The sequence below is a fragment of the Halichoeres trimaculatus genome, unplaced genomic scaffold (genome assembly GCF_033239565.1).
Source record: "Halichoeres trimaculatus isolate MK-OKI-2021-1 unplaced genomic scaffold, fHalTri1.1 fHalTri1_scaffold_17, whole genome shotgun sequence".
NCBI lineage: Eukaryota > Metazoa > Chordata > Actinopteri > Labriformes > Labridae > Halichoeres > Halichoeres trimaculatus.
Genome location: NW_027437195.1, coordinates 7,651,722 through 7,679,506, shown reverse-complemented (window position 1 = coordinate 7,679,506; position 27,785 = coordinate 7,651,722). Strand labels below are relative to the sequence as shown.

Genomic DNA, 27,785 nt, shown 5'->3' with positions numbered 1-27,785 from the left:
TATTATTATTATTATTATTATTATTATTATTATTATTATTATTATTATTTTGTCTTTCATTACTTAAATGAACTTAACATTATATAGCTATTTCAACGTGTGGCTTTTACTATAATTATCATAACATTTACCTTTCTTTATCTATATATCCACTTTATCATTCATGTTGTTTCATCTGTTTTTCACCGTTTCTTTGTCCTTCTACTTTTTCTTGCCTCTGGTCCTTGTGGTTTCAATATATGTTTGGTTCTTGGGCTGTCTGGGTTTTCTCCTCCATCCGTTAGGTTTTTCTGCATTGTACATTTTGTTTTACCACCCCTTGATATGAACGTGTTCATATCAATTTGTTTTTCCCGACTAGGTATTTTATTCAATGCTTGTTTGCTGATTGTTTATTGTATGTTATCTCTTTTGTTCTAGGACTCTACTGTCCAAGCACATTGTAAACTGATTTATTCACAGATGCTGTACAAATAAAATGATCATTAATTATTATATGTGGCTCTTTCAGTGCGAATTTTTATATTTTGATATTCATCAAACGACAAACAGTTTCTCCGAAGCTGACTATGGACGGTACCACTATAAACCCCCTGCCCCCCGTTAAAGTTGGAATAGGCCGTTCCCTACACCCCTGCTCTGACGAAGCCTCAAGTAATGCATCATGGCGATTGATGGTAAGTGGGCTGATTACGTCTCTCTTTTCCTACTTATTTACCTTACGCTTGAAATAACACCTTTAATTTTTGCTAACACAAACGGTGTTTAATTGCAAGGGAACGAGTAAACGGTGTTTACTGAAGTCTGAGACACGTTTATTTCACGTTCATATCAAGTGGTGGTTTTCTTTCCCGTGTGAGTGTGGGAGGGAGGACTCGACGCTTGCTCCATTTTAACACTGGTGCTGAATGGACAGCGCCTCCGTTAAATCGTTGGTTTTTAAACATGGGTTAGTATGGCTGCTTGACGCTTTCTTACTGTAAAAACGCTACTATTTGGTTCTTAAAAGACGACTGGGCTTTCGTGTATCCTCGGTGATGTTAGGGGTGTATGCTAATCAGAAACTTCAGTTATAGCTTATATAACGGAATGATGTTTAAACGAGTTGGTATACAGATGACTTCACAGTGAAAACACGAGCATATGAGAGCTATCGTTTAGTTTAAGGGTTAAAATTACTTTGAAATTTAACATTTTCAAAGTAATATCTACATAAACCGCGGGGGGTTTTGAATTGCATGGATGAACCCTTACCCTAAACACACACAGACACAAAAGCAAACACTAAATGCAGAATAAAACAGCTTCTACAGTCTGTGTGCAGCTCTGGAAATACTGTTTTCACAGAGTTTGCGTTGGTTGTCTCGTTCAGAGACTGAATTACACCTGACACTATCTTCAATACGTCATGTTAACCATGGGCTGAGATTGATTTATCTAAATGTAAAAGAATTATCCTGAATTGAAGTAAATGACAGGGGTGTACAGAAATAGTCAACTCACGATACGAAAGGAAATACGATATAGGGCTCAAGATACAGAATACTCATGATACAAAACACTCTTTTTATCAAACCACAGAAATGATTAACATTGCAAAACACAGCACTTTTTTGACGTTTGTCTTTTCACTATTTACTCAAAGAATTTATTCTCATGTCTGACTGACATTACTTGCACTCATCTTTAGAATAAAGATAGGTGTAATATTAGGATTTACAACCATATTTATTGTATTACAGTACAGTTAATACTGCAGCGTTTACTGACAAAATTGATGCCTATCCTAATGAAAAGTGATGCCATCCAGAGCTATTCCACAAACAGGGCAGACTGGGTGAATAAATCAAGCACACCCTCCCCAACACTGCCTACATTGACACTGCCTTGCTGTATTTGTTACGTTAAGACGGTTGTATGTTAAAGTTAGGATCTCCTAACAAACAGAAGCCTCCTGTGCCCTGATGCACACAGAGAAGCGTGTGTGAGCTGAAAGCACTGATCCGAAGAAACATCGAAGACCCCTGGTCCAAAGAACAAAAAAAACAGCCATGTCTTAGATCAAGAATACACTCTGTCAGCAGAATATATCCATGTCCTCCTTATTTTCTAATTGTTTAAATGAAATACTCCCACTTATGAAAGTGTTTAAATAAATGTTAAATAATCCTTTTATTTTATCACAGCACAGCTCACTGAAACTGATTTGTCTCTCCAGGTGGTGATCGAAACTGTGGAGTACATGAGCTGATCTGTGTCCGAAAAGGTAGGGCAGATCAGGTTAACCTTTTGCCTTAACAAGACTTCTCCTAGTCCAGGGGTCTGCAACCTTTACTTTCCAAAGAGCTGTTTTGCCTCAGCTCTCCTGAATAAAAGTCATTCGGGATCCACAAAATCTGCTTTATCTTCACATCAAGACAAAAAAGTGTATAATCAGGAGAAGAATTATCTAAACGAGAAGTTTTTGTGTTCATAAATTTGTACAGGTGATTTCTTAGTTTTTTCTTTTTAATAAATTTGCAAATTTAGGGGAAAAAAGAAAAAAATTGTCGTGTCATACATTTTATAAATTTGCAAAATGTATGAAATTTCAATAAGTTGGAAATAAAAAAAAAGAAATTGCAAAATAAAAAAATGTAATTAAAAAATGTGCAACATTTTTTAAAAAAAAGGCTGAAATGTCATAAATTTGCAAAAAAAAAACCTAATTAATGCAATTTCAAAATTTTGCTTAATTTCCCAAAATTGTGAAACTTTCTAAAATTGCAAAAAAGAGAGATTTTTATTTAAAAAAAAAATGCTAAATCTTAAAAAAATGTGGAACTCTTTTTCTTAATTTGCAAAAATGTCAAAAAATTGAAATAAAAAATAAAAAAAAAACTGCAAAAAAAATCACAAAAAATTACAACTAATTTCAAAAGGTGATGCATTTTTAGTAAAAAAAAAATTTTGTTTTTACTTAGTGTCTGTGTCGTTATTATTAATACCCTCTGCAAGAAAAATATTAAAAGACCTCCATTTTAATGATATTTTTAAAGCAACAAGCAGCCACTGCAAAGGAGTCAAAGAGCCGCATGAGGCTCCAGAGCCACAGGTTGCAGACCCCTGTCCTAGTCTGTCCCCTTCAGTAATACAAGATATTTTCTTAATTTTCAATATAAGTCCTTGTTCTCTCGCTCTACTGCCCAGTGTCGTGCCACTGGTGTTTATGTTTTTGCTTTGTATTTATTGCTTTTGAAAAAAATGTAAAATCAACCTTCTAAGTTGATTTTATTTTTGATGACCCTCCCTTCGTATTGTTACCATCGGCTGAAACATCAGTCTGTGCGTCACACACATGTAGTATCAGGCACTACACGGGCTCTACACCATGGAGGAGGAAGTAGAGGACAAACTAGTTTTTCTACATCTAAGCCCAGAAGAAGCAAGTGAGTACAAGTGTACAATCAAATGTCATCAGAAACATCATCTTAAAGTGTTACTCCGGGATGGAACAAGTTGGGTCCTATCACAAGGTTTAGGGCAGAAATTACCCCTACAGCAGTGTTTTTGTGCAGCAGAAGCCCAGAGCGCTCGCACCAATCACCCCCTCCCTGCTCGTCAGCCGGTTTCCTCTGCACTCAGACGGGGCAATATTTTACTTGACCAAAAACACAAATAAACAGACTTAGACCGAAAAAATCTGATATCGGTCTGCATTCACGCTTTATTAAGAGAATTTTCAGCGCGTTACTTTCACACAAAAACACAGCTAAATAAGGCTCTAGTTCTCATTGTGTCTTCATCCTGGCAGACTACCTGCATTTGTTCATATCTGGCACGCCGAGCGCCTCGTAGCCAGCTGTGGCTCTGCAGCGTAGGTAGCACCGTTTTACGCCACGATGAGAACTAGAGCCTTATTTAGCCGTGTTTTTGTGTGAAAGTAACGCATTGAAAATTCTCTAAATAAAGCGTGAATGCAGACCGATATCAGATTTTTTCAGTAGGAGTCCGTTTATTTGTGTTTTTGGTCAAGTAAAAAATGGTCCCGTCTGAGTGCAGAGGAAACCGGCAGAGGAGCAGGGAGGGGGTGTTTGGTGGGAGCGCTCTGGGCTTCTGCTGCACAAAAACACTGCTGTAGGGGTAATTTCTGCCCTAAACCTTGTGATAGGACCCAACTTGTTCCATCCCGGAGTATCACTTTAAGGGAGCAAAGTTAAACCAGCGGCAGAAAGGGATGGGAGAGACGGCTGACAGCTTCCATACAGCACAGCACTGTGTGATGGAATACTGTGGATACAGAGCTCTGCATTACAAAATGTTGAGAGACAGATCTCTAGAACAGTTGTGTGTAGACTCTGAATTGGCACTAGAGAAAGCCGCAAACACAAAGTGAGCAGGTTAAGAAGCAACAAGAAATGCTTAAGACCAACTTTGAGCCAGACATTTCCAAGATTCAGCTCTACATAATGCACGAGTGGCGTGCAGCCCAAACTAACTGAGCTGCAACACAGACAGACGTGAAGGCACAGCAGGAGAAGACTATGACCAGCAAGAGAAGCAGAGCGTAAGAACTACAAAAAGAAGAGACATTATGCAAGACTGCAGAAGAAAAAAATAATATGAAGTGCATGCTGGTACCATGACTGAAGACAATGATGTTGAAGTTAAATTAGCATATAGTCAAAGTGAGGTGTTTAAAACTGAGACAGGAGCAGACGTAACAGCAGCCCCAGAAACACAGTACATCCAGGGTCAGTTTGGCACACGTGAAGCCTTTAAAAGCAGAACAGGGAGCTGGAGACACACGTCTAAATGTAAGAGCCATGTTCACAGCCACTCTCAGTAAAATCAGTTTCAGCACTCAGGAGGACATTTCTGTTGTGAGAGGGCTGAGTACGCCACTGCTGGGCAAGATGGCTGCTCTAGCACTGCAGCTTCTGCACTTTTTGTGATTTTCTTTACTGGCCTTATGAAAAGGGACCATTGTTTGACTGAATGTGCCATTCACCCACGGGATTTTTCAGTCTTTAATGTGCTGCCCGTGGGTAGTTAGCATTTAAGCTTTTGTGACACGTCGTGAAATGTCTCTCTGCACTGTGCCGGTTTGCTGTTAAAACAGTCATCCCACAAATGCAACACATATATATTTTTTAAAACATCAGAAGCATCAGAATATTAGTCCTGCATCCATACCTTGCCTTCATTGCTTATCATGCTGCACCTGGGGGTGCATTGATCACAATTTTCTGGCCAATCACCATCTTTAAAAAGCCTGACCTGCTGATACCATTTTTTTATTTATTTTAACTGGCAGCATATTCCTTCAATGTTCCAATCTTATTTTATTGAAAATCATTGAACACTACCTGTAAAAGTCTTTATTTTTTAACTTAAACAACCAATAAAGTGTCCTTAATTTTAGGTCTCAGAGCAAAAAGCAACAATGACTGGCTGCCAGACCTTCCTGGAGGTATATGAGATCAGTTTCATATGTAAGGTTGGGTTGGGCCAATCACCGATCACTGATCCCCAAAATTAAGAAATCGGCACCAATCGATTGGTGCGTGTCTAGCTGCACCTCTTGCATATGGATACAGCCCCAGTCACTTCTGAGATCCAGCAAGTCATCAGACGCCAAGGAGCAAGAGATGTTTGCGCACCTGAGTCAGAGCACCTCTATACCTGAGGGACTGTGTTTGCTTGTAGAAAGGGGGAGATGGACAGTTGAGTGTTAAAAAAGCTTTAGTTCTAAAAAAAAGAAGATATTTTTTTTGTTTTTATGTATTAAGTCTATCAAAGCATACACCAAATATGTTTCATTGAATTATTTTTGCAAAATAAAGGGAATCCTTTTATTGTGACTACCTAAGGTATTCAAATGCACATTGTAGCATTTGCTTAGGCCTATCAATTTCATCAATACAGCCAAAAGATAGTCCTCAAGAGACAGCTTTTGGTAAACTCTTGTGATTTTCTAATGAGCCATACAGAGATTTGCGTGAGCTTGGTTAATAATATCAATTGTAAAATGCTGCACTTGGTGGATATACACACTAGTGAAACCAAACGTTGGTTTGCAGTCAAACTTCAGTTTTTCATTTCCCGCCTTAGTGTCAAAATCTTGTTGCAGTTTGTGGTGAGTATTTCAAGTTCAGTTCATCATATTGTCTCAGTAGCTGTTCTCTTTTGTTGTAATATAAAAAAAAAAAACAGGCAGCAGCCAAGACAGAAATAAGTTAAAAAACAATCCTTCCATGTGCCCCTACTGTGTAGATATTGTCTCTAATTGGCAGAACAAAAGGGCTTTGGATAGAAAGTACACACATGTTGGCCTTTTGTCTTTATTGTTTGCTAAATTGATTCCGTTGTTTGGCTGTATTTAGCTGATGCTCCAAATGGAAAAAAAACTACTCATGCTTAAATGTCTTTGTCACAGTCTCTCCAGAGGTGCTGGGGTTCCTGACAGCAATCGGACTCTTCATCATGCTCATGACCCTCCTCTTCTGGTACTTCAACAATAAATTGGCACTAGAGAATCCGGGAAGTTTTCAGTGCCTCGATGATTTAAGGAAAACACCAGAACTACAAAGTAAGCCAGCATTTACATGTATTTTTTACTCCACACATATTTCATTGCATTTCATAAACATAGAATGTTTGAAATGTCACTGAAAATGTCAAGTCTTTGCATGCACCTACATTTGGACTGGCACTTAGAAGAACGGTCACCTTCCATATTCCATATTACATTTGCTCAACATTTTTCTAATCATACAAAAAAGTCAGAAATATTACATCCCATCACCTTAGGTAGATCAACTTAAATGCCAAAGAAGTATCAGTATTGTGTCGTTAATATAACAAAATATATTACAACTAAATTTGAAAAAGCTTACCACTTGTAGGCTGTTAGTTGCTTCAGATTACATTTTCATAGTAGGGCCACTGTGCTTCAGTAGTAGGGTCTGTCACCTCCAAATTGGAAGGTAAGGGGCCTGATCTCAGGTCTGTCTCTCTGCTGGTGTCTGCTAGAAGCTTCCGCAGCATCAGTTGCAGAACAGCCACATCAGGAACAGCTTCTTCCCCAAGGCCATCAGACTGCTGAATGCCAAATACCCCCTCCAGATAAGACTTTTTGAAGACTGCTAAGTGCACACATATGTTTACATACACTGCTGTGATCCCCCCACACACACTGAATCTGTCACACACACTACACTCCTCAGAACAATCAGAAATAACCCTCTCTTCCTCTACCCTTCCATCTATCCAACCCCACATTCTACACGGACATTGTTTTTTTTTAGTTCTGATAATATATTAAATATATGGAAAATACTTGATCATTGCATTTCATACTGTCCTGTCTTGTCAGTACAATATTTTCTTTTATTTTCTTGTATACATCCATTCATATTCAAAACTGCCATTTAATTACTATAACTAAACTCAAGCGCTGCTACTTAAAGTGATACCCCGGGATGGAACAAGTTGGGTCCTATCACAAGGTTTAGGGCAGAAATTACCCCTACAGCAGTGTTTTTGTGCAGCAGAAGCCCAGAGCGCTCGCACCAATCACCCCCTCCCTGCTCATCAGCCGGTTTCCTCTGCACTAAGACGGGGCCATATTTTACTTGACCAAAAACACAAATAAACGGACTCCCACTGAAAAAATCTGATATCGGTCTGCATTCACGCTTTATTTAGAGAATTTTCAATGCGTTACTTTCACACAAAAACACCGCTAAATAAGGCTCTAGTTCTCATCGTGGCGTAAAACGGCGCTACCTCCGCTGCAGAGCCACAGCTGGCTACGAGGCGCTCGCCGCTTAGTGTATCAGTCCGCGCGCACGCCATATATAAACAAACGCAGGTAGTCTGCCAGGACAAATAATGCAAAAACAACGTAAAGATGAGTGATAATGAGAGCGAGGACGACCTGCCGTTCACTTTGAATAAAGCGTGAATGCAGACTATCAGATTTTTTCAGTAGGAGTCCGTTTATTTGTGTTTTTGGTCAAGTAAAAAATGGCCCCGTCTGAGTGCAGAGGAAACCAGCAGAGGAGCAGGGAGGGGGTGTTTGGTGCGAGCGCTCTGGGCTTCTGCTGCACAAAAACACTGCTGTAGTGGTAATTTCTGCCCTAAACCTTGTGAAAGGACCCAACTTGTTCCATCCCGGAGTATCACTTTCAGTCAGTGCAGTACTTCATGTAAATATTTTGGTCAATAGTCAGAGGTCACTCTATTATCACTGTCTATGTATAGCTCTTTGCCACCATCCATGTATAGCTCTTTGTATTTATTCTATAAACTTACATATTTATTCCCTTCAACAGTATTAAGCTACCAATTTAACTACTTACCTTCAAACACTGCATTGTTCACATTTCAGGAAGCCAAATGCAACAGAAATTCATTCCAAATGCACGATGACACTGTGTGATTTGTGTAATGACAAATAAAAGGAAGGCTAAGTCTAAGTCTGTTTACATGCTGAACATTAAATGCGACTCTTGTCGTTTTTTCATAGATAATGCACTTCAGGGCATTTGAGTGAATGCTACAATTCAGATAATAATCTATACTCAACATACATCACTGCACAATCAACTATTTTACAAAAAATGGGGAGACTCACTGCGCATAAAAGGACTAAGTAGCTTCCCCTTTTTTTCAGTCCTTATTTTCACTCAAGCTGTCTCACCTATGACATTGTTTGTGTGGTAATGAGGGTTTAATGAAACAAAGGAGCTTCTCATTTCTCTTGTGCAAAGTAGATCCCCTAACTTTTGACAAGTTTAATGATTCCCACTTTCACCTGCATCAGGTTATAGGGACTGAAAGTGCTGTGCACAGGGTATCTATTTTTGTATAAATACAGTACTTCCTGTTTAGTCAAAGCCAGCAGGTTGCAACCTGAACGAACAAACATGGAATTACAACCAGCAGTAGTAAGGTTATTCAAAACATACAGTTTAATGTTCTGTAGAATTCTTTTGCATTGGGAAATACCAATTTATTTTTTATAACTTTAGTTTACTCCTTTATTTATTGTGCTGTCTGATTTACAGTTTTCTACCACAAAGTTTTACTCAACGGCCACTTTATTTTCTGAACTTTCTAGTATTGGGTTGGGCCTTTTTGCTTTCATAGGTTTCATGGGTTTCCTATTCATGTCTGACAGAAGAAGAAACTCCAGCAGATTGTGAAATACTCAGACCAGCCTGTATGGCACTAAAAACCATGCCACAGTCAAAGTCAGTTAAATTACCTTCCTCCCCCATTCTGATGTTCAGTTTTGGACAGAGCTCATCTGCAACTGAGGAACAGACAACCATTGAGTTGTATGGTCTGAAACAATTTCCATTAATACAACAGGCTCCATATTTGGAAATGTCATTCAAAGCATAAGCAGGAGTCCAACATAGAGGCATTAGTGTGTTCAACTAATCATGTTAACAGCTGGTGAGTAACTAGAGAATAAAATGGAATAGAATTAGTTGTACTTTATTGACATTTAGAGTCACAGCAGCAATACAAGACAGTGTTTAGTGCAAAAAATCCAGAATATATAAATAGAATTATACAATAAGAGTCAGCTTAAGAAAATGTCTACCAGAGGAGATAATTCTCCAGTCAGCCTCCACCTCCACAGGGTCCAGGACTGAGCTGGCCTCTTTCACCAGTCTGATCAGTTTCACTCTCCTTTATCCTGGCTGCTCACAGCTAGTAAAATCCTTCCAGTGTGGTTTTTGTGTCCAGTGTTAGCTCTGCTAGCCACGTCTCTTTGAATAGTGTGATTCTGCCCTCTGGTATTCCCTCTAGTGCTGGGTTAGCACCGCTAGCTTGGAGATAGATCTTGCATTCCCCATATCGAAGGATAGAAGGTCAGGTTATTGTCATCTTTTTTTAGCTCACACCTCAGCACCAGCACATTGTCCTCACCTCATTCTCCTTAGCCCGCTGGGAACATTGGACCTAGCACCAGTTAGCGTCCACATGCTACAGGCTGCGAACAGCTGACCTTATGTGTAAACAATGCAACCAGGGTTACAGATAGGAACTCTGGACACACACAGGAACAAAGAAAAGGGTAGAAACACCACTGCAGACCTAACCAGTTTGGTTTCAATTGCCAACAAATGAGCCATTTAAATTAATGACAGACCCCAAACAGAGATGACTAAAAAGAGAAGGAAAAAAAGGAGAAAAAACAACAACAGCAAAGAGACAGCTTGAGTGGCGCTTCGGATGATAGTGGCACTGTTGAGAATGAGATAGAAGTATGACAGATGTCAGGTTTCACTTGGTACCACTTCTAAGGGACCAGAGTTGGGGCTCATAAATTGTCAGAGTGGCTCGAAATTCTAACTCATAATGTCCAGATTGAAGAACAAGTGTGACAAGGCTTCTTATTCTGTGAGCACTCCCAAACTCTGAAACAGCATGAAAGGGGAGATCAGACTTGCACAAGAAGTCCCTTGTTTTATTTCACTGCTAAAAAAAAAAAAAAAAAAGAAAAGCTTTTATTCTGTGATATTATCTCATTTTAACTGTGATTTTATTTTATTTTATTTTTTTCATCTATACTTATACATTCACTTTATTGCCTGGCTCCTTTTTTTGACTGGTTTTATTATTTGCTGTTCATTTTTACCTGTGTTTACTGCCTGTCATGTGACCTGTATTGAAAGTGCTGTATAAAGAAATTATTATTATTATTATTATTATTATCATTATTATTATTATTATTATTATTATTATTATTGCTGCTGTTGTTGCTGTTGTTGTTGTTACATTGTGCATCATTTTGGTTGTGACAGCAGTACATTCAGTAAAGATTTGAAATATTGGACTTTTTTTTTTTTTTCTTAAACTTCCCTACATGATGATTCGGTTAACCTTCCATGATTTGTCACAACACTCCAATCATGTTTCACATACAGACAAAGAAATAAACTTGATTATTCACCATAAACATTTGTGTAATGAGGTGCTGGGGGGTATAACTTTATTCTACAACGCTGGTTACAGCAGTTAAATAAAATTTGCATTAAATCATCCCAGACACTTTTATATGTAAAAATTAGACACATTTTTTCTAGCTGTAAAATCTTGGGTAAGGTGTCTCTGCCATTTGTATCTGTAACTCAGTGTTTGTGTCTCTGTAATGTGATTTGTGTCTGTAATTCTGTATCTGTATCTGTGCAATGTAATTTGTGTCACAAAAAAAGTTTTTATCAGTGCCTCTATATTACAAATCAGACTTTGTATGTCCTCTTAGAATTTTTAATGAACATATAAATGACAGTTCTTTTGAGAATGTTCTACAGTGCAACATGTTTTTCTACCGTACAGCATGATTTTGTGTTAATCTGAATTAGTATCTGTGAATTGTGACTTGTGTCTCATAAAACAGAATTTGCATTTGTAATATAATGTAACACATATATACATATATTAACTGTGAATATGAATCTCTAGTGGATCATTGTGAAACCAGTAATGGATATTTAGCTTAAAGTGAATTACAATATTTAAATATTGTTTGATAAACCAAACACAGTATCTCAAAACACTACAAATCTGAGGCCGTTGTACTGAGGCACAACTTTATATATGCGTGGTTTGAATAGGAGGTGGCATGACATTGCCATCTGTAGGAAAAGCAGCGACATCTGGGGCAGGCATGAATTGTCTAATGTCACAGGAGGGTGGCAGTGGAAGAGCTGTCTCAAAAGAACTCATATGAAAAGGTTAATATTTGTAAATTGTATGCTTTTTTGAAAAAAAAAAAATGTTACGACACAAATCACATTCCGTATATATTGCCAGTTTAAAATACGAGGTTGACATAAAAATTGTGAATAATGAGTTGTGAATTATGAAAGATGACAACATGACCATCAGAGAGGGGGTGCACAAGATAAGCATAATACCTGCAATTAATACCATTACTGTTTCTTCATTATGTAAACAAACAGTTATACTTAAGTTTCTCAGCCCACCCCTACAAGTGCAAGAAAACAAACATAAAATGCAGGACTAAGTTCAGTGTTGGCTTGTAGTGCTTGTGCTGTTTTTATTTAAGTATTTAGTAACCAGAAAAATGTCTCAAACCTGAACAGGTGTGGCCTATCCTGACGCCAATCCGCAGGGTTCATCTTCAGACAGTGAGGATGACTTAATGGGTCAGCATCAAGAAGCAGCTAGCTGCTCCCAAGGCCTCAGAGGAGGCGCCAAGACAGCTGCTAATGTGAAGCTTGCAGGTGGTTTCAGCTGGCAGAGCTTGCAGGAGTACAGCCTGCTGACTGCTGAGTTTGATGGCTACAGCAGCGAAGCCTCGGCTGACAATGGTATGTTTTGCATTCATGAATTTGTTGCAATGTTGTTGTAGCCAGATTATTATTATATAATAAGGCAATTATTTTTGTGTTGTTTTGTTTTGTTTTTCCTGAGGGCAATATTATTTCATTGTCATTGTACAACTACGAGTTACGCTCATTTAATAGCTTTACACAGAATACATTAACACAGATTGAGTGTACCAGTGCATTGAACAGAAAAAAAGACTCTTCTGCACCTTCCACTAATTTACCACCAATCACAAATTCAGCAGACACAAATTACACTTAATCCAGTGAAGTAAAAAAAAAAGGAATTCCCTGACTAAACACTCTGTAAAGTCCATGCAGCCACTGCTTGACACTTTTATTTTTCTTTTTTTTCAATGAACATATTTCTGTTTCCCATCTTCCACACTTACAGTTACGATGTAGGAATGCAAATCTTCAAAAAAAAATAGCTTCAAGTCACAGGAAAATGAAAACATACTGACAGAGATGAGTTTGTCATTGTTAAGTCAACAACACTTTGTTGAAATTGTGTGCTGTTGATTTATTTTACTTTTTTTAAGTTCCATACACATTATCTGTGAAAATAAAAGATTTCGTTTTATTGTCTTATTTTTTGTTATAATCTCATGCCCCTTCCCTGTAATAAAACTTCCCAACCCTATCCCCCTCATTCATTGGAAGTAAAGTCTAGCCAAAGTAATACTAAATAATAAATACAACTACCAAGAAAAAAACAACCAAAAATAATGATATAAATAATCAATTAGTGCAAGAAATAATGAACTAGCCCTTGCCTCTTGATGATATTGAGGCCCTGCCTTTGCAAACGTAAGCTCACCTTAGGTTTAGGTGAATCACAAATAATAAAGCTTAGCATTTCAACATAGTAAAACAGGAGAAAAAAAAACATATATGTAGAACAGCTTTCATAGGTAAGAATTGAGAACTTGATCTTCAGTGGATCATTTTCACTGCAATAGCCAGGTGGTATGGAGATTTCCCCGTTCTGTGTATGATTTGACAAACAGACCAGCAGGGGCTTGTTTGGAACAAATTTAGTGGATTTCCCTGTGCTTAAGGTTAAGAGCTTGAATTTTTGTCATAACATAAATAATATGAGCTCACTTGGAGAAAAGTGAGCGAAGAGGCGGGATTATTTGGTAAGTTGTACAAATTTTGGAATGTCACTTGTTTCCAGCTGTACGTTATATTAGCAAGATATAGTAAGTTATACAGCAACATACAGGGACCATAATGCCTCATCCTTTAGGTTCTGTAGACACTAAACACAAATATTGTTTTAATTGGCATGTATATAATTTAATTTAGAGCTGTTTAAATTATGCAAATAAATACAAAAGCAGTCTAGAAAGACACATATTTTGAAAATAAGACAAAAACACTTGATAAGACTTTAGATTTTTGCAGCGTAAAAAAAACAAAATTATCAAGCGTTTTCAAAGGGCTGCAGTTTAGGGTTTTTTTTTTGGTTTTCACTGCTGGAAGAAAGACGGAAAGGACAAAGTTAACTTTTTTCAATATATTTTCATGTAAGTAAATGAATAAAAAAATCAAGAAAGAAACCAGAATTTACACGTTTACTCCTCTGATTTTCCTCTAACCAGCCAACTGCATTCAAAGGATAAGGCGAACCCCCCCACTGGATGAGCTTCAGCCGCCTCCCTATCAGGATGAGAATGGCTCTCCGAGGATGTCTTATACACTGTCAGACCTGGGGGACACCAAGTGTTACTTATCCTATACCAGTGGAAGCCCACACCTTTCTTTTGGAAAGTGTCCGAGTGAAGACAGTGATGATCCTGATGATACTGAGAGCTACCTTAACAAAGGCTATGAGGAGGATGTTCCCAGTGACAGTACAGCTGTCCTCAGTCCAGAGGTAAATTAAGTTGTGGTTAAACACGATCTGGCTTGAAATGCATGTTGAGCTGTGGAGTAAACATTAACCATCTCCTTGGTATCTTAGGACTTGTCAGCCCGTGGGTCAGCAGCTCAATTACTGAAAGGATATGGCATAGATCCACTTGCCAAACATGGCACTCTGGATGTTGTGTTTGACTATGATACAGAGGACCAACAGCTAGCTGTCACAATCATGGCAGTGTCAGATCTCCCACTCCTACAACACACTGGAAACATGACTTGGCAGGTCCATCTAGTGATGCTGCCCTCCAAGAAGCAGAGGGCAAAGACAGGGATTCACAAAGGCCCATGCCCCATCTTCACAGAGACCTTTCGATTTAGCCATGTGGAGGCAGAGATGATAAGTAACTATGCCATCCGATTCCGTCTTTATAGTATACGGCGGATGAAAAAAGAGGCGGCACTCGGAGAAAAGATATTCCACCTCACCAAGCTCAACCTTCAGGGCAGGGTGTCTGTGCCTGTCATACTAGACCCCTGCTGTGCTCTCCTGGTAAGTACGATCAAGCAGGCGCTTAAACTCCTTCCTAAAACTACTAAATGTACCTATATATCTACTGATTTTTCAATGTTTGGAAAGAATTTTGAGATGGACAGTACATCAATAGCTTGAATATAGATAACCTGATTTTCCAAATCAGGATCTGCTATGTTGTGGTATTTAGGGGAAATGGGGTTAGATGTCACACTTAGTACATCATGCCACCAGAGGGTGCTGTCTCTCAGATTGTGGTATGGAACTTTACAGAATTGGGATCAGAACTCACCTACATAAAGAAAGACAGCTGAATTTGAGTTGAAAGGAATTTTTGTGTTTTCATGTCAAATTCTTAAAATTCAACCCCCCTTGGTACTTTTTTCTCGGCTTTTACACATTTAATTAATTACAAAACAACTATTAACCTCAAAAAATGTGAGAGGAAAAGCTAAAGTTTAGATTGTTATTAGCTAGATAACTTGTTGTGATACAGTTGTTAGCCTGGATGCTAGCAAGAAATTCTAGTTGGGGTTGGTTGTCACATTTTCTTAGGGCTTGGTTGTTTAATACATATGTATCCCATGTGTCACCTTTTTCTTACAATGAGTTAAAATGAAAGGGATACGCATTTCAAGTTAACACTTTGAGCTCTTATTTAATTTAGGAATGGCAATTGAAATATGTTTTTTTATAAGCAATCCGCACAAGAGTAAAAAGTGTGACAACTAACCCCATTTTCCCCTACAAGAAACAGATGTGTCACTCCTTACATTTGAACATTTATTGATTTTCTTTGGTTGTTTGTTTCTCCATTTCTCATTTTCTATAACATGAAGACACTGAGTTGTAAGAAAATATAAACTTAATTTGAAAGAAATTGGTCTTATGGTTGAGGCATATTTTGAACCACAAGGTTAAGTAAGTTAAGTAAATTTGCCGATTGTTGCTAAACATTTTCAGGGTGGTGAATCCCAGGTCAGCCTGTCAGATTTGACATGCAGTGAAAGCGCCTCGTCGTTCCAGTCAGTCAGTCAGATTTCTGCACCAGAGATCCTTGTTGGCCTGGTGTACAATGCCACAACAGGACGTCTCTCTGTGGAGGTCATCAAAGGTATCCATTTCAAAAATCTGGCTGCCAACAAGCCACCCAGTAAGTACTCCGAATTGGTGTTGTCTGGTTATGTGCCAAAGGTGCAAATGAGATAAAAAACAATGTTTAAAAGGAGAGGCATGTCTGATTTTATGTACTCAAATCAGCTTCTATAGAAACCAGTAAGATTGTGCAATAAACTTGTCAATTTTCAGGAACTCCAGTTCTAATCACCAAGCCATAAAGGTCACTGTCAGATCTGTTCAGGGCTTGACTCACACAGACTTGAACAGGTTGCACAGCAGCAGGGGGTGCTGTTGTTTTCATCTTTTGACCACAATCAAGCTAGAAAGAATTCAGGAATATAATGTTACCTCTTAAACAAGAGAGGTTGTGTGTGGAACCTTTAGCTTATTTTCTGGTCTGGACTTAGTCTATTTCAAAATGTCAGACCAGCAAGTTCAAACAAAACCTGTGTGTTGTTAAACTTTGTGCCTTGTTGTGAGTCTTTTTATCTGCTCAGAAACTTCTGTCACTCTACAGCCTTGCTTACATCTCGATCCACTGCTTTTTCTCCCTGCTGTCCAACCCTTTTTGACAGATGGGCTATTCTGTTGTCTAAAACACTTGATAGGTGGACAGGTTTATATAATTAGAGGTGAGTCTCTGTCCTCAACACGTCGTGACCTCACTTTTTTTTTTTTTTTTTACAAACTATCTCCATGGATTAAGCAAAGCATCTCTTTTTTGCCTTTAGTTGGCTTTTTTTAATTAACATTTTCACACATCTAGTTTGTACTTAGAAGTACTAGTATCACTACAAGCATCACTACACATTACACGCAGTAAATGAAAGTAAGAGTGAGAAATTTAAAACAAAACAAGCAGAAAGCTGTTACTTTAAGCGTTATTTGATCCCAGATACTACTGTCCATGAGTCAGTGTTCTTAAGTAAGACAATTCACCCCCACTTTCCCTGAGTGGTACAGCCAGTGACATGTGAATGAATAAGAACTTGGAGGCACTTTACACAGTATCCTCTGCAATCATGAATAGAGGAATGTGACATACAGGGAAATAATGCTTTAAATAGTCACAAGACGAGCACTTTCTAACATTTTTCTGACAGTTTTGTGACTCCAGTTTTATTTTAGAAAAAGCTGACATGACTTAAGTATCCTTAAAATCTAATCCCTGATAAAAAATTCAACAGGCTTGTTTTCTGAAATGTAGAGCCCTGTACAGAAAATAATTTTATAGAGAAAGAAGCATGTTCACATTTCCCATTCCCCTCTAACTCCTACAGACACGCAGATTTTATCCATGAAGATAGTAGCATGCTGCTTCTGAGTTTTACTACTTTGATTTTTGGATGTGTATGTCCTATTATGCATGCATTCTTACAAACCTGTCTTGTGTTTTTTTTTTGTCAATGATGCCTGGCCACCTTTTATTTATTTGCCAAAAGATGAAATACTTTGGTTTGATCAAAGACTTTATGGTAATTTAATGGAAGTGCTGAGCAAAATTGACTGGTGGTTCAAGTTTGCATGCTAAAGGTTTAATTTTCTATTGTCCAGTTCTGCATGTATCACCAGAAACAATACCTCTACCATCATCAATCTTCATAACAAAGTGTAGCATAAATATCCATATTGAAGCAACACAAATACTTATTGCTGTGTTTCTTAATCACTGTATTTATGGGAAGATAGCAACCAGATTTTTAAATTTTACAAACAGTAACGTTTATGGTATATATATCTCTTCCAATTCTATTTTTTATGCATTGAGTGCTTATGTGTCTATTTCATATTGTTCTACCGGGTCTGATAATTGCTGGGTTGATACCATGATTCCCCAGTTTGGGATCAATAAAGTAATTCTATTCTTTTCTATTCTATTCTTTCTATTCTATTCTATTCATTTCTATCTATCCTATTCTACTAACACGCTGTGTTAAGTGTGAATAAAACTACAATTAGATGTGTGTAGCAGTTGAATCCATTATTTATTTATCTTAAAACAGAACTAAGACAAAATACCAAATGTGAAAACCCAAAACTACATTTTTTATTCAAAAGACATTTTAAATGTTTTGCCAAAAACATTTTTTTAAAAAGTTGGGGCAGGGGCATGTTTACCATTGTGTTGCATGGGGACACATGGAGACCAGCTCCTGGAGTTTTGAGAGGAAAATATTATTTCATTCTGACTTTATACATGATATCAGATGCTCAGCATTTCAGAATTTCATATTTTTCTTTTTATGATGACAATGTTTTCAATGGGTGACAAGTTGGGTCTGCAGAATTTGGTATGTCATTATCTAGCTAAAATAAGCAACCAAAAAGCTGTCTTGTTAGTAGCATATTGTGTTTCAAACTGTGAATCTATTATTCAGCATCAATGTTTAACTCCCAGATGTGTAGGTTATTCATTCCATGGGCATTTTGAGCACCCAAATCGTTGTTTATTCTAGCTTTTAATACACTGCACTGCTCATGGATATGTGTTACTACTTGTTAGCCACTTAGCCCTATAATGGAAGCACTTGTTTGAGAGTTGTTACTTCAGCATGGCTCATTCTGGGATATTTAAACTCTCAGAAAAGGAAAAGAGGAGTTGCATTTGAACAGGAATCACGAGTTAATGAGTCTTCTTCCTCCTTTTAAGCAGCAAGGTCTATTTTTACAACTTTAGCTTTCATAAGGCTTCTTCTTGTTTAACTTTCAAAGGGATGCACATACGCACACCTCCCTCTGACTGTAATCACAACAAAAACTACATTACACACGCAAAACTCACAGAGACATCTTGCCAAGAGGTAAAGTTCCAGTCAGAAACACATGTAAATGCAACATTTCTCCACCTTCCACTTTGTAATGATACACTATGAGAAGTTCTACCTTCATTTTCATTCACCATCAGTGGTCTAATGTGGGTGTGGAAATCATAGGATATAAGGCTGAACCATGTGTACATATTCTCAGCTGTTTCATGAAAGTGTTTGTGTGCATAGTGTTTATTAATTTGATATTATTTATATATTTATTTTTTACATTCTTACTTGTGTATTTATTTATTTGTTGATTTCATTTTATTTATTTATTTATTTATTTATTTATTTATTTATTTATTTATTTATTTATTTATTTTGGGGGGGGGCTGCTATTCCTGGATTATAATCATACTTGTACATTTATTAATTCTTATTTTGTCATAATTCAGACCCATTGGCTGATTTATGGCTGACTGCTTCTTTTTTTTTCTCCTACTGTACATCTATATGTTAGCCCTATGGTATTTGCATAGCAACCAAACTTAACCTCATTAGTTCACTCTGTTTTAAATTGAACACTATGTTTTGTCACCAGGGAGTCAGTCACATTGTTCTTGATAAACTCAAACATCAACCATTTAATTTAAATGAAAAGTTATAGGCTTAGTCTTTAACACAAATAAAACAGGTTTACACAAATGATATCTCATTTAAATCAGTTTCCTTCTTTTTTTTGTTTTTGTTTGTGACTACAAAAAGAAAAAAAAACTTTATAAAACTTAACAGATTCCAGATTTAACAAAGGTTGAAAACACATTTTTAATAAAGAGAAAGACTTACATAAAGACTGACTTTTTTACTGTCTACTTTCTATGTCTCTTGCTCAGATACTTTTGTTAAGCTGACCTTGCTGAACTCCATGGGCCACGAGATGTCCAAGTGCAAGACTTCTATCTGTAAAGGTCAGACCAACCCAACCTACAAAGAGACATTTGTCTTCCAGGTAGCCCTTTTCCAGCTTTCAGATGTCACTCTCATCTTCTCTGTCTACAACAAGCGCAGCATGAAGCGCAAGGAGATGATTGGCTGGATTTCACTTGGCCTCAACAGCTCTGGAGAGGAGGAGCTCACCCACTGGATCCACATGAAGGAGTCTAAAGGAGAGCAGGTTTGCCGCTGGCACACTCTGTTGGAGTCCTAGCTGAAAAAAAAACACTAGAGAGGAGACTGGTTTGATAGTTGCAAAGCAGAGGACAGGACAGTGTTCATGAAAAAATGTAATCATCAAAAAAAAAACAAAAAAAACAACATCAACAGAGGAGGGAATCACTAATAGTGTATCCTGGCTGCATTTATCACCAAGGATTGTGCAACGTTTGCCAGTCTGTCTCAAGGTCTAATCCATTCAAGTTGTTTAAATAATATTGAAGCACAAGAACGCCATAGTTTTTGCACCTGTCTGTGACCAAGATAAGCCACAATCAAGTCAACACCGTGCAGCACAGAGGTGCATGGTCATCTGTCATTCTTACTTGGCCACATTCAGCGAGTAAGAAACATTTCAATGTATGCTAACAACACTGGTGCACAGTGGTGCTAATCTGCAGCACAGTTTACGCAGCATTGAACCCTTTGCACATGCTTTATCATTTAGACAATGCCATTATGGCTCGTTCACACACGGTTGGCAGATGCAAAAGCTGCGCAATTCTTCTGTAAACCATGCCCAGAGTCTATATGCTGTTTTTTTTTTTTTTTTGTGGCAGTGTTTGGAAAGTTCTAACAAATATTTATTTGTTGTACAGCTTGTAATATTGGGTCATTTGTTTCATGACTTTCCATTACCTTTGAGTTTCTTTGGAGGGCTCTCTCCTTTTTATCTGCTGAATGAGCTGAACTGCGACTGCTGCCCGACTCTTTAACTGAAAATATACCTCCATCTGAAGCAGCTCGCTTTAGAGTTATTTTAACAGGATCAGAAATAATCAAATCTGCTCTTCGAGTCCCTGGGAATGGACCTCTTTTTTTTTAAGAAGCACTTTTATTTCACTAAGTCAGTACTATGTTTGCACGGACAGTTGTGGAAGTTCTTCTTCTCCCCGATTCTGACTGCAACCCCAATTATTGAGGTTTCTATTTATTTATTTATTTATTTATTTATTTATTTATTTATTTATTTATTTATTTATTTATTTATAGTGTTGTATAAGCTTTATTATATCTGATTCAACATTTTTGTGGTATGGTTTTAACAGAGCCTAATGCATTTTTTCTATATATCATCATCTCAACCGTGACCCGTAAGTGCCATGTTCTTTTAAGTAACTGGATACTTTCTAATTGAAAACTTCTTTTGAAATTAAATTTGCTCTGATGTCTATTATTCAACACTAGTGTGTGGTTTCATTTAATCATGCACATATTTTATTAAGCATCTCTCAAGTCTGTACTTTTTTAATACATACAGAAAATATTGCAAGTTTTTAACTTGGTTTACAATTTGTCTCTGATGTATAGAAATTTTCTCTTCCATTCAAAATTTTAGCAAGTTCAAAGGTTTTTTTTTCAAACCTACAGTAAGAGTGATTAAGTTTAACTGAAATGAAGATCTGTTCTCCCCATGCATGCGTGGGTTCTCTCACTAGGTACTCTTGCTTCCTCCCACAGTCCAAAATCATGCTCATTAGGGTAATTGGTTGCTCTAAATTGCCCATTGGTGTGAATGTGTGAGTGAATGGTTGTCTGTCTCTATCAGCCCCGTGATTGGCTGGCGACCAGCCCAGCGTGTACCCCGCCTCTCGCCCAATGACAGCTGGGATAGGCTCCAGCCACCCGCGATCCTGAACAGGATAAGCGGTTAAGAAAATGAATAAATGGCTGAATGAAATGCAGATCTTAATTCATAATTTGTAAATTTTTGGTCATTATGTCAAGTGATGTCTCAAATGTTAAAGAGATAAAACATCTGGTGCACAAGGAGTAAACAATGATTGTGTACCTTCCCCTTTAAGTAATTGAGGTGCAGCCAACGGCAGAGTGAGACAAAACTTTGTCAGAGATTGGAGCATATAGTTTTTCTACTATGGGACAACGTAAATGCAGCTCTTTCCTTGAAGGGGCTGTGAGGAGTTTCTATAAGTGATCTTGACCTACAGTCTCCCTTCTAGATGTATGCCTGATCGTTATCCACATGTCAAATTAGATTATCAGCACCAATAAAGGTTATTCCAAACTGCTATTTCTCAGCTTCCCCATCAGGTCAAGCAGGTCTGGATTGATTTACGGCACGTCGAAGTCTCTGTGACACCACACCAGGAGTTTTGTAGTGAGAGGAAAACCTGTGTTTTTATCTGCTGAAAACGATTTCTGTAATTAATTTTGTAGTGATGGTGGACTCTTTGGACTGAAAAAGGACAGAAGAGTAGAAGAAAGATAAACAGAAGAGAGATAGACAGGGCGGAGGATGGTCTCCTGTAGCTGATGGCCTCTTGAAGGCCCTTCCACACCTAAGCAGGATCGTTGGCTGAGAGAATTGTCTTCTCAGCTTCTCAGAGTAGCTCCTTTTAGCTGCTCTGATTTTCTTTTGTCAGCGTGTTCCTAGCCTGCTTGTACAGGAGCCTGTCCCCACCACATATTTGGTGGCAACAGATGACACAGATGTGTACCATAGTCCCCAAAAACTGGGCAAACAGACTGTGGTCCTAGACTGGTATATCAATCATGGTGCCAATTTGTGAGGTGTCAGGACATGGTACAAATTAGACTACTGAATAAACTATAAAGAGGTGATAGTTTAATTTCACTACATCACGTGAGATAATTTAAATTATATATTAATATAACTATATAAATTTTTAAATAGATAATGTTTTTCTTAAACACTGTTAATCTTGCAAAGCAACTTGCAAAAGCTCTGTAAAAACCACGTCCTTGACGATGTCAATAAGTCTTGAATTTGTTGCAAACCACTTTGCAATTGTGTCAGTTTGTCTGAGTGAAACCCCAAAGCATTTAAGAGAGCTTCTTCCAGCAGAGTGTGCATAATACTTTAAGTTGGTCGACTATTCTTGAATTATTTATTTTTTTCATTTATTTATTTGTACTCAAATCTACTTGAACAAATTGCCCAAAATCCGTCACCAGACACATTTTAGGGATTTTGAGTTGTTCTGCACAGCAGATGAGTTAATTGATTTACCTGATTAATGTTTTAATTTTGACACTCTGTTATAGCACATATAGCATTCACACACACACACACACACACACACACACACACACACACACACACACACACACACACACACACACACACACACACACACACACACACACACACACACACAAATTTACACACACAAACACATAATTTATGTGTCAAGTTTTCTACTTTAGTTTATTTTTAATTTATTTGTTTTTATTAATTTTTCAGTGACTTTCCTTTAAGATACCTATTTAATTATTTATCAATTTAAAGAAAAAAAAAACAAAACAATAAAATAGATTAAATCATTCCAAAAACACTAGGAAACTGACAAAACAAATATTTAAAATAATGATAATAATAATGAAAATAAAGAAAAAGAACCAAAGAATCACTAGTTGTACAGAGACACCTGTCAACTATTCTTTTCTCTCCATGATTTTTTAAAACATTGATTATAAAACAATTGTGTTTTGGTGCCTTGGTCCTCGTGTCTGCAAGTCATTGTTGCTGTTTTATGCCATTATCCTTTTGAGTCCTCTGCCTCCCTTTCCTCTGCCCTCCCCCTCAAAAAATGGACAGAAAAGGGCAACAGAGCCCTGAGCTGTCTTCCCAGGACCATGTATCTATCTGATCTGATCTGATAATTTATGTGCTCTTCTGCCTTATTTCGTTGCCATCCGCCAATCCTGTAGGTGGCGCTAACGCGCCCTAATCTGCTTAGCCAACCGCCAATGAATCAAACAGAAGAAGAAGCGGGAAAATAAAAACTTTCAGCGCTCTCCTCTGGATCAGTGAAGACGGTTTGCAGGCTGAAGGATAGAGCCCATTCCCTGACTCTCTGAGGACGGCACCGGGGCAGAAAGACGGTAAGATTCCTTTCAGATACATTCAGACTAGGGAGAAGTTGATGTGTTCATGTAGAGATAAAAAGCTGGAGCAGAGCACTCCGGAGCGGCTGTTTCCACCTCTGCTCACAGCAGCCTCAAATCTAGCAACCAGTAAGGCGCAGTGAGTTTTCGAGAGGGAGAGCAACGTGTTGGATTTCAAAACCACATAAACACAGAGAAGGGCACTTAAGATTGAGAATTGATATTATAAGCCTTTATGTTTAACGATTCCCTTAACAATATTTTACACTTTGTTGTACACTTTGCCGGATTTTACGTCGACTAGTCTGCTGCAGCTCTTTTATCTTAGCAGATAACAGGTACCGAGATAACTTTGTGTCAAGATTTTCAGCTTGAAGTTTTACTGAAGAACCGAACTCACAGAGAAATGAACATTACTCCCCAAGATTCCCATTCAGTGCATCCAACATGACCCTGAAAAGGATGAGCGGTTCAGAGAATGAATGAATGAATGAATGAATGAATGAATTTACCATAACGATATACACAAATTAGCGCTCGCTTGATACTAACTCCATAATAGGATTCCAGCTTTCAACACAGAAACGTACTACATGTAGTTTTTTTAAAACAAAACTGAAAACAGCAAAAACCAAATACTAACAGGTAAACAAAAGAAAGGCTATATGCAGGCCCATGGCTTATTTCATAACTCCAAACAAGTCAGAGTAATAATATAACCACTACAAGACACTAGATGGACTACTTCAGTCAATATCATATAATGTATAACCAAACAGCACATAAACATCACGAGACGTGCAATTTTTTTACTTATTATTATTTATGTCCAGAGATATCCATACCAGTGACCAGTTTCAAAAATATTTACTTATGAAGTCAACCAAATGTTGCTGACACAGAAAACTTGTAAGGTCCCTTTTCGTTGGAAAGGGCATGGGTATCAATAAAATCTTATTTAACCCATCTCTTATCTGTGGTAATGGAGCGTCTCAGGGTTCACATCAAACACACTTTCAGAATGCCACACCTTCTGCATGTGTGTGACTGGTCCCGCCCTCTAACGATCCTGTGCCAGTTACTCCCAAAAACCAGAGCTGTTAGCAGGTCTTTTACCTTTAGTTCCAGGGTATCATTACGCGTCAGCAGAGCTGTGAATGGCTCATTAGTATATGAAAATCACATCTACATCTGATTGGCTTGACTCCCCAGACCTATCCGTTTTAACAGTTAGAGTGCCTAAACTTAAATCTCCCGTGAATGGTTAGCAATTCACTCAGCATTGGCCTCTTCTGGATTATTGTGTTACATCTGGGGTGGGGAACCTTCCACTTTTACTGCTATAGATAAACAATAAATATCATCATTTAATGTTTATGATTGATGAGTAATATTGTATGACTGTGAATACACTGAATGTTTAATCATATTTACACACTCTATATTCGGTCTATATTCAGTTCAAAAGAGATCAACTCTTCTGCTTAAGTTATAGAACACACACACATTCATTGAACAAAAACCATTCAAAGTATCTGGTAGTACAACCAGTTTTCCAGTACTAGTACTGCTTGCTTGAGATGTTAAAACGAACACAACTTAGTAGTGTTGCTGTAGTTTTATTAACCTTTATTCATTGTTTGAATTATGTTTTTAACTGCAGCAGGTCTCAGCATGAGCTGGGACTCCACAGTTCACTTTGGGGAGTTCACATCCAGATTACATATGATGATATTAATGAGACACATTAGTATTAGGGTCAAAGGTTAGACTTCAGTGGGGACTGTTGGGACTTGAACCCTGTCAGACTCACCGTCAGGGTAAATCAATGAAACTTTGTTCATCAGGGAGAATAAACAACTACCTGTTCTAACATCCTGTCCTTTGTTTTTCAGAATCACTGGCAGACTAAATGGCTTCAAAACTTCAAGACGATCTCTGCTGTCCTGTCTGTCAGGAGGTCTTTAGAGACCCTGTTGTTCTGTCATGTAGCCACAGCTTCTGTAAAGTCTGTCTGCAGACCTGGTGGAAAGAGAGACCAACACGAGAGTGTCCACTCTGTCAGAAGAGATCTTTGGACACCGATCCTCCAGTTAGTCTGGTCTTGAAGAACCTGTGTGAGTCCTTCTTACTGGAGAGAGGCCAGAGACCTCCAGAGGACCTCTGCAGTCTGCACTCGGAGAAACTCAAACTCTTCTGTCTGGACCATCAGCAGCCAGTGTGTCTGGTCTGCAGAGATTCAAAACAGCACAGCAACCACAGATTCAGACCCATGGATGAAGCTGTTGGAGAGCCCAGAAAGATCCTGCAGGAAAGTCTGGAGCCCTTAAAGAAGAGGTTAAAGGTTTTTAAACAATCCCAAGTGAAGTTTGATAAGACTCAAAAACACATTCAGGCCCAGGCCCGACACACAGAGAGGCAGATTAAGGAGCAGTTTAAGAAGCTTCATCAGTTTCTAGAAGAGGAAGAGGAGGCCAGGCTGTCTGCACTGAGGGAGGAAGAGGAGCAGAAGAGTCAGAGGATGAAGGAGCAGATGGAGGCTCTGAGCAGAGAGATAGCAGCTCTGTCAGACACAGTTAGAGACACAGAGGAGCAGCTGAGAGCCGGAGACGTTTCACTCCTGAAAAACTACAAGGCTGCAGTGGAAAGAGTCCAGCAGCGCCCCCTGCTGGAGGATCCAAAGCTGCCCTTCGGAGCTCTGATAGAGCAGGCCAAACACCTGGGCAACCTGAGCTACAACATCTGGATCAGGATGAAGGACGTGGTCTCCTACAGGCCTGTGATCCTGGACCCAAACACCGTTGGTCAATCTTTGATCCTGTCTGATGATCTGACCTCTGTGAGCGGAGGAGAGACACTGGAGTTTCTTGAAAACCGAGAGAGACAGACACACTTTGGTGTCCTGGGCTCTGAAGGCTTTACCTCAGGAAGGCACAGCTGGGTTGTTGAGATTAAGGACACTACAGTCTGGTTACTGGGTGTGACCTCAGAGCTTGATCCGAGGAGGGATAAGGACAGTTTAGGAACGTGGGGGATGAGCTGCAATAAAGGGAAATGGGCAATACACACACCATTTGACCGAAACACTCCTTTCCCAGGTCTGAACCGTCTCCAGAGGATCAGAGTGAGTCTGGACTGCGACAGAGGGGAGCTGTCGTTCTCTGATCCTGATACCAACACACACATACATACCTTCACACACACTTTCACTGAGAAGATGTTTCCAGACTTTTGTGCTGTTAATTACCTGAAGATTTCTGCTGAAGAGGTGTGTGTGACTCAACATGGCTGACTGTATGAGTCTGAAGGTGTGTGTGATGAAATCCATAGATTAAATCCAAAAATACCTGAATGTATAACCCAACATCATCTGACAATGATTTTATAATCTCTGTGAAATGATTTGGAGTATTTTGAATTATGCACATGTTGGAACTTTTCATGTTGAAAAATGAAGCCAGTGCAGTGGGCAAAAACTGTAGTTCCCCATGTGTCCACACAGAGCAGTTTTCAGATAAGATGTCTGATTGTAAAGCAAAAATAAACATGATTACAGGTTCAGAAACAGTTTGGCTCTCTCATTTCTTCACTGACATGGAGTCTGGTTCTGTCCGAGGTTTCTGTCTGTTAAAGGGAAGCTGTTCCTCTCCTTTGTAACTTGCTAAATGCTGCAAAGCTCTGTGCTCTTGGTGGGTTGAGATGAGATAAAACTTTCTTCTCTTGATGATGGGTCTCTGTTAATAAAATTTTACTTTTTAAATGTTAATGGGCCTGGACCTGTTCATCTTAGAACTCGACCTGAGATTGTATTTGTCATGATTTGATGTTATGTAGATAAAAATTGATGAATTATTTATTTCTAGGTACAGTTTGGGTGAATCCATAAACTAAACAGTTTAACCACACACTACAGTTCATGATGAATTATTTCAATATAAAAAAAATTCAAATCCATTACCTGCCTACCAAGGTCTGTTTGATCAGTCCTGGGTATGAAAGACACAAGCAGAAATGAGAAATCAAGATTTTTTCTGTTTTTCCATTTTGTGCAAAAAGAAAAAAAAGGGGGGGGGAACG

At 38.3% G+C, this 27,785-nt stretch overlaps 2 protein-coding genes across 3 annotated transcripts; both read left to right on the top strand.

The window, feature by feature from the left end:
- The first annotated feature begins 602 nt into the window (after window positions 1-602).
- Window positions 603-20,961, top strand: syt14a (synaptotagmin XIVa). Of its 2 annotated transcripts, none has more exons than XM_074692748.1 (9): window positions 603-677; window positions 2,219-2,266; window positions 6,419-6,571; window positions 12,111-12,338; window positions 13,964-14,238; window positions 14,326-14,775; window positions 15,721-15,910; window positions 16,452-16,508; window positions 19,520-20,961. In XM_074692748.1, the coding sequence occupies exons 1-9, from the start codon at window positions 665-667 to the stop codon at window positions 19,831-19,833; spliced, it is 1,728 nt and encodes a 575-aa protein (XP_074548849.1). In that variant the 5' UTR covers window positions 603-664; the 3' UTR covers window positions 19,834-20,961. The 2 variants fall into 2 exon arrangements, with proteins under 2 accessions (XP_074548849.1, XP_074548850.1); XM_074692749.1 differs by lacking the exon at window positions 603-677 and adding an exon at window positions 3,322-3,428 and having other exon boundaries at window positions 2,246-2,266.
- Window positions 20,962-23,594: 2,633 nt separating this feature from the next.
- On the top strand, window positions 23,595-27,258 carry LOC141806854 (nuclear factor 7, ovary-like). Its single transcript, XM_074692541.1, has 2 exons — window positions 23,595-23,705; window positions 25,604-27,258. The coding sequence occupies exon 2, from the start codon at window positions 25,621-25,623 to the stop codon at window positions 26,998-27,000; it is 1,380 nt and encodes a 459-aa protein (XP_074548642.1). The 5' UTR covers window positions 23,595-23,705; window positions 25,604-25,620; the 3' UTR covers window positions 27,001-27,258.
- Window positions 27,259-27,785: the final 527 nt, after the last annotated feature.

Bases quoted from the DNA above. Each gene is read 5' to 3' on its own strand.
- syt14a (XM_074692748.1), top strand. The intron at 2,267-6,418 runs GTAGGGCAGATC...TCTTTGTCACAG, and splicing joins GCTGATCTGTGTCCGAAAAG to TCTCTCCAGAGGTGCTGGGG. The intron at 14,776-15,720 runs GTAAGTACGATC...AAACATTTTCAG, and splicing joins ACCCCTGCTGTGCTCTCCTG to GGTGGTGAATCCCAGGTCAG.
- LOC141806854 (XM_074692541.1), top strand. From the start codon at position 25,621: ATGGCTTCAAAACTTCAAGACGATCTCTGCTGTCCTGTCTGTCAGGAG.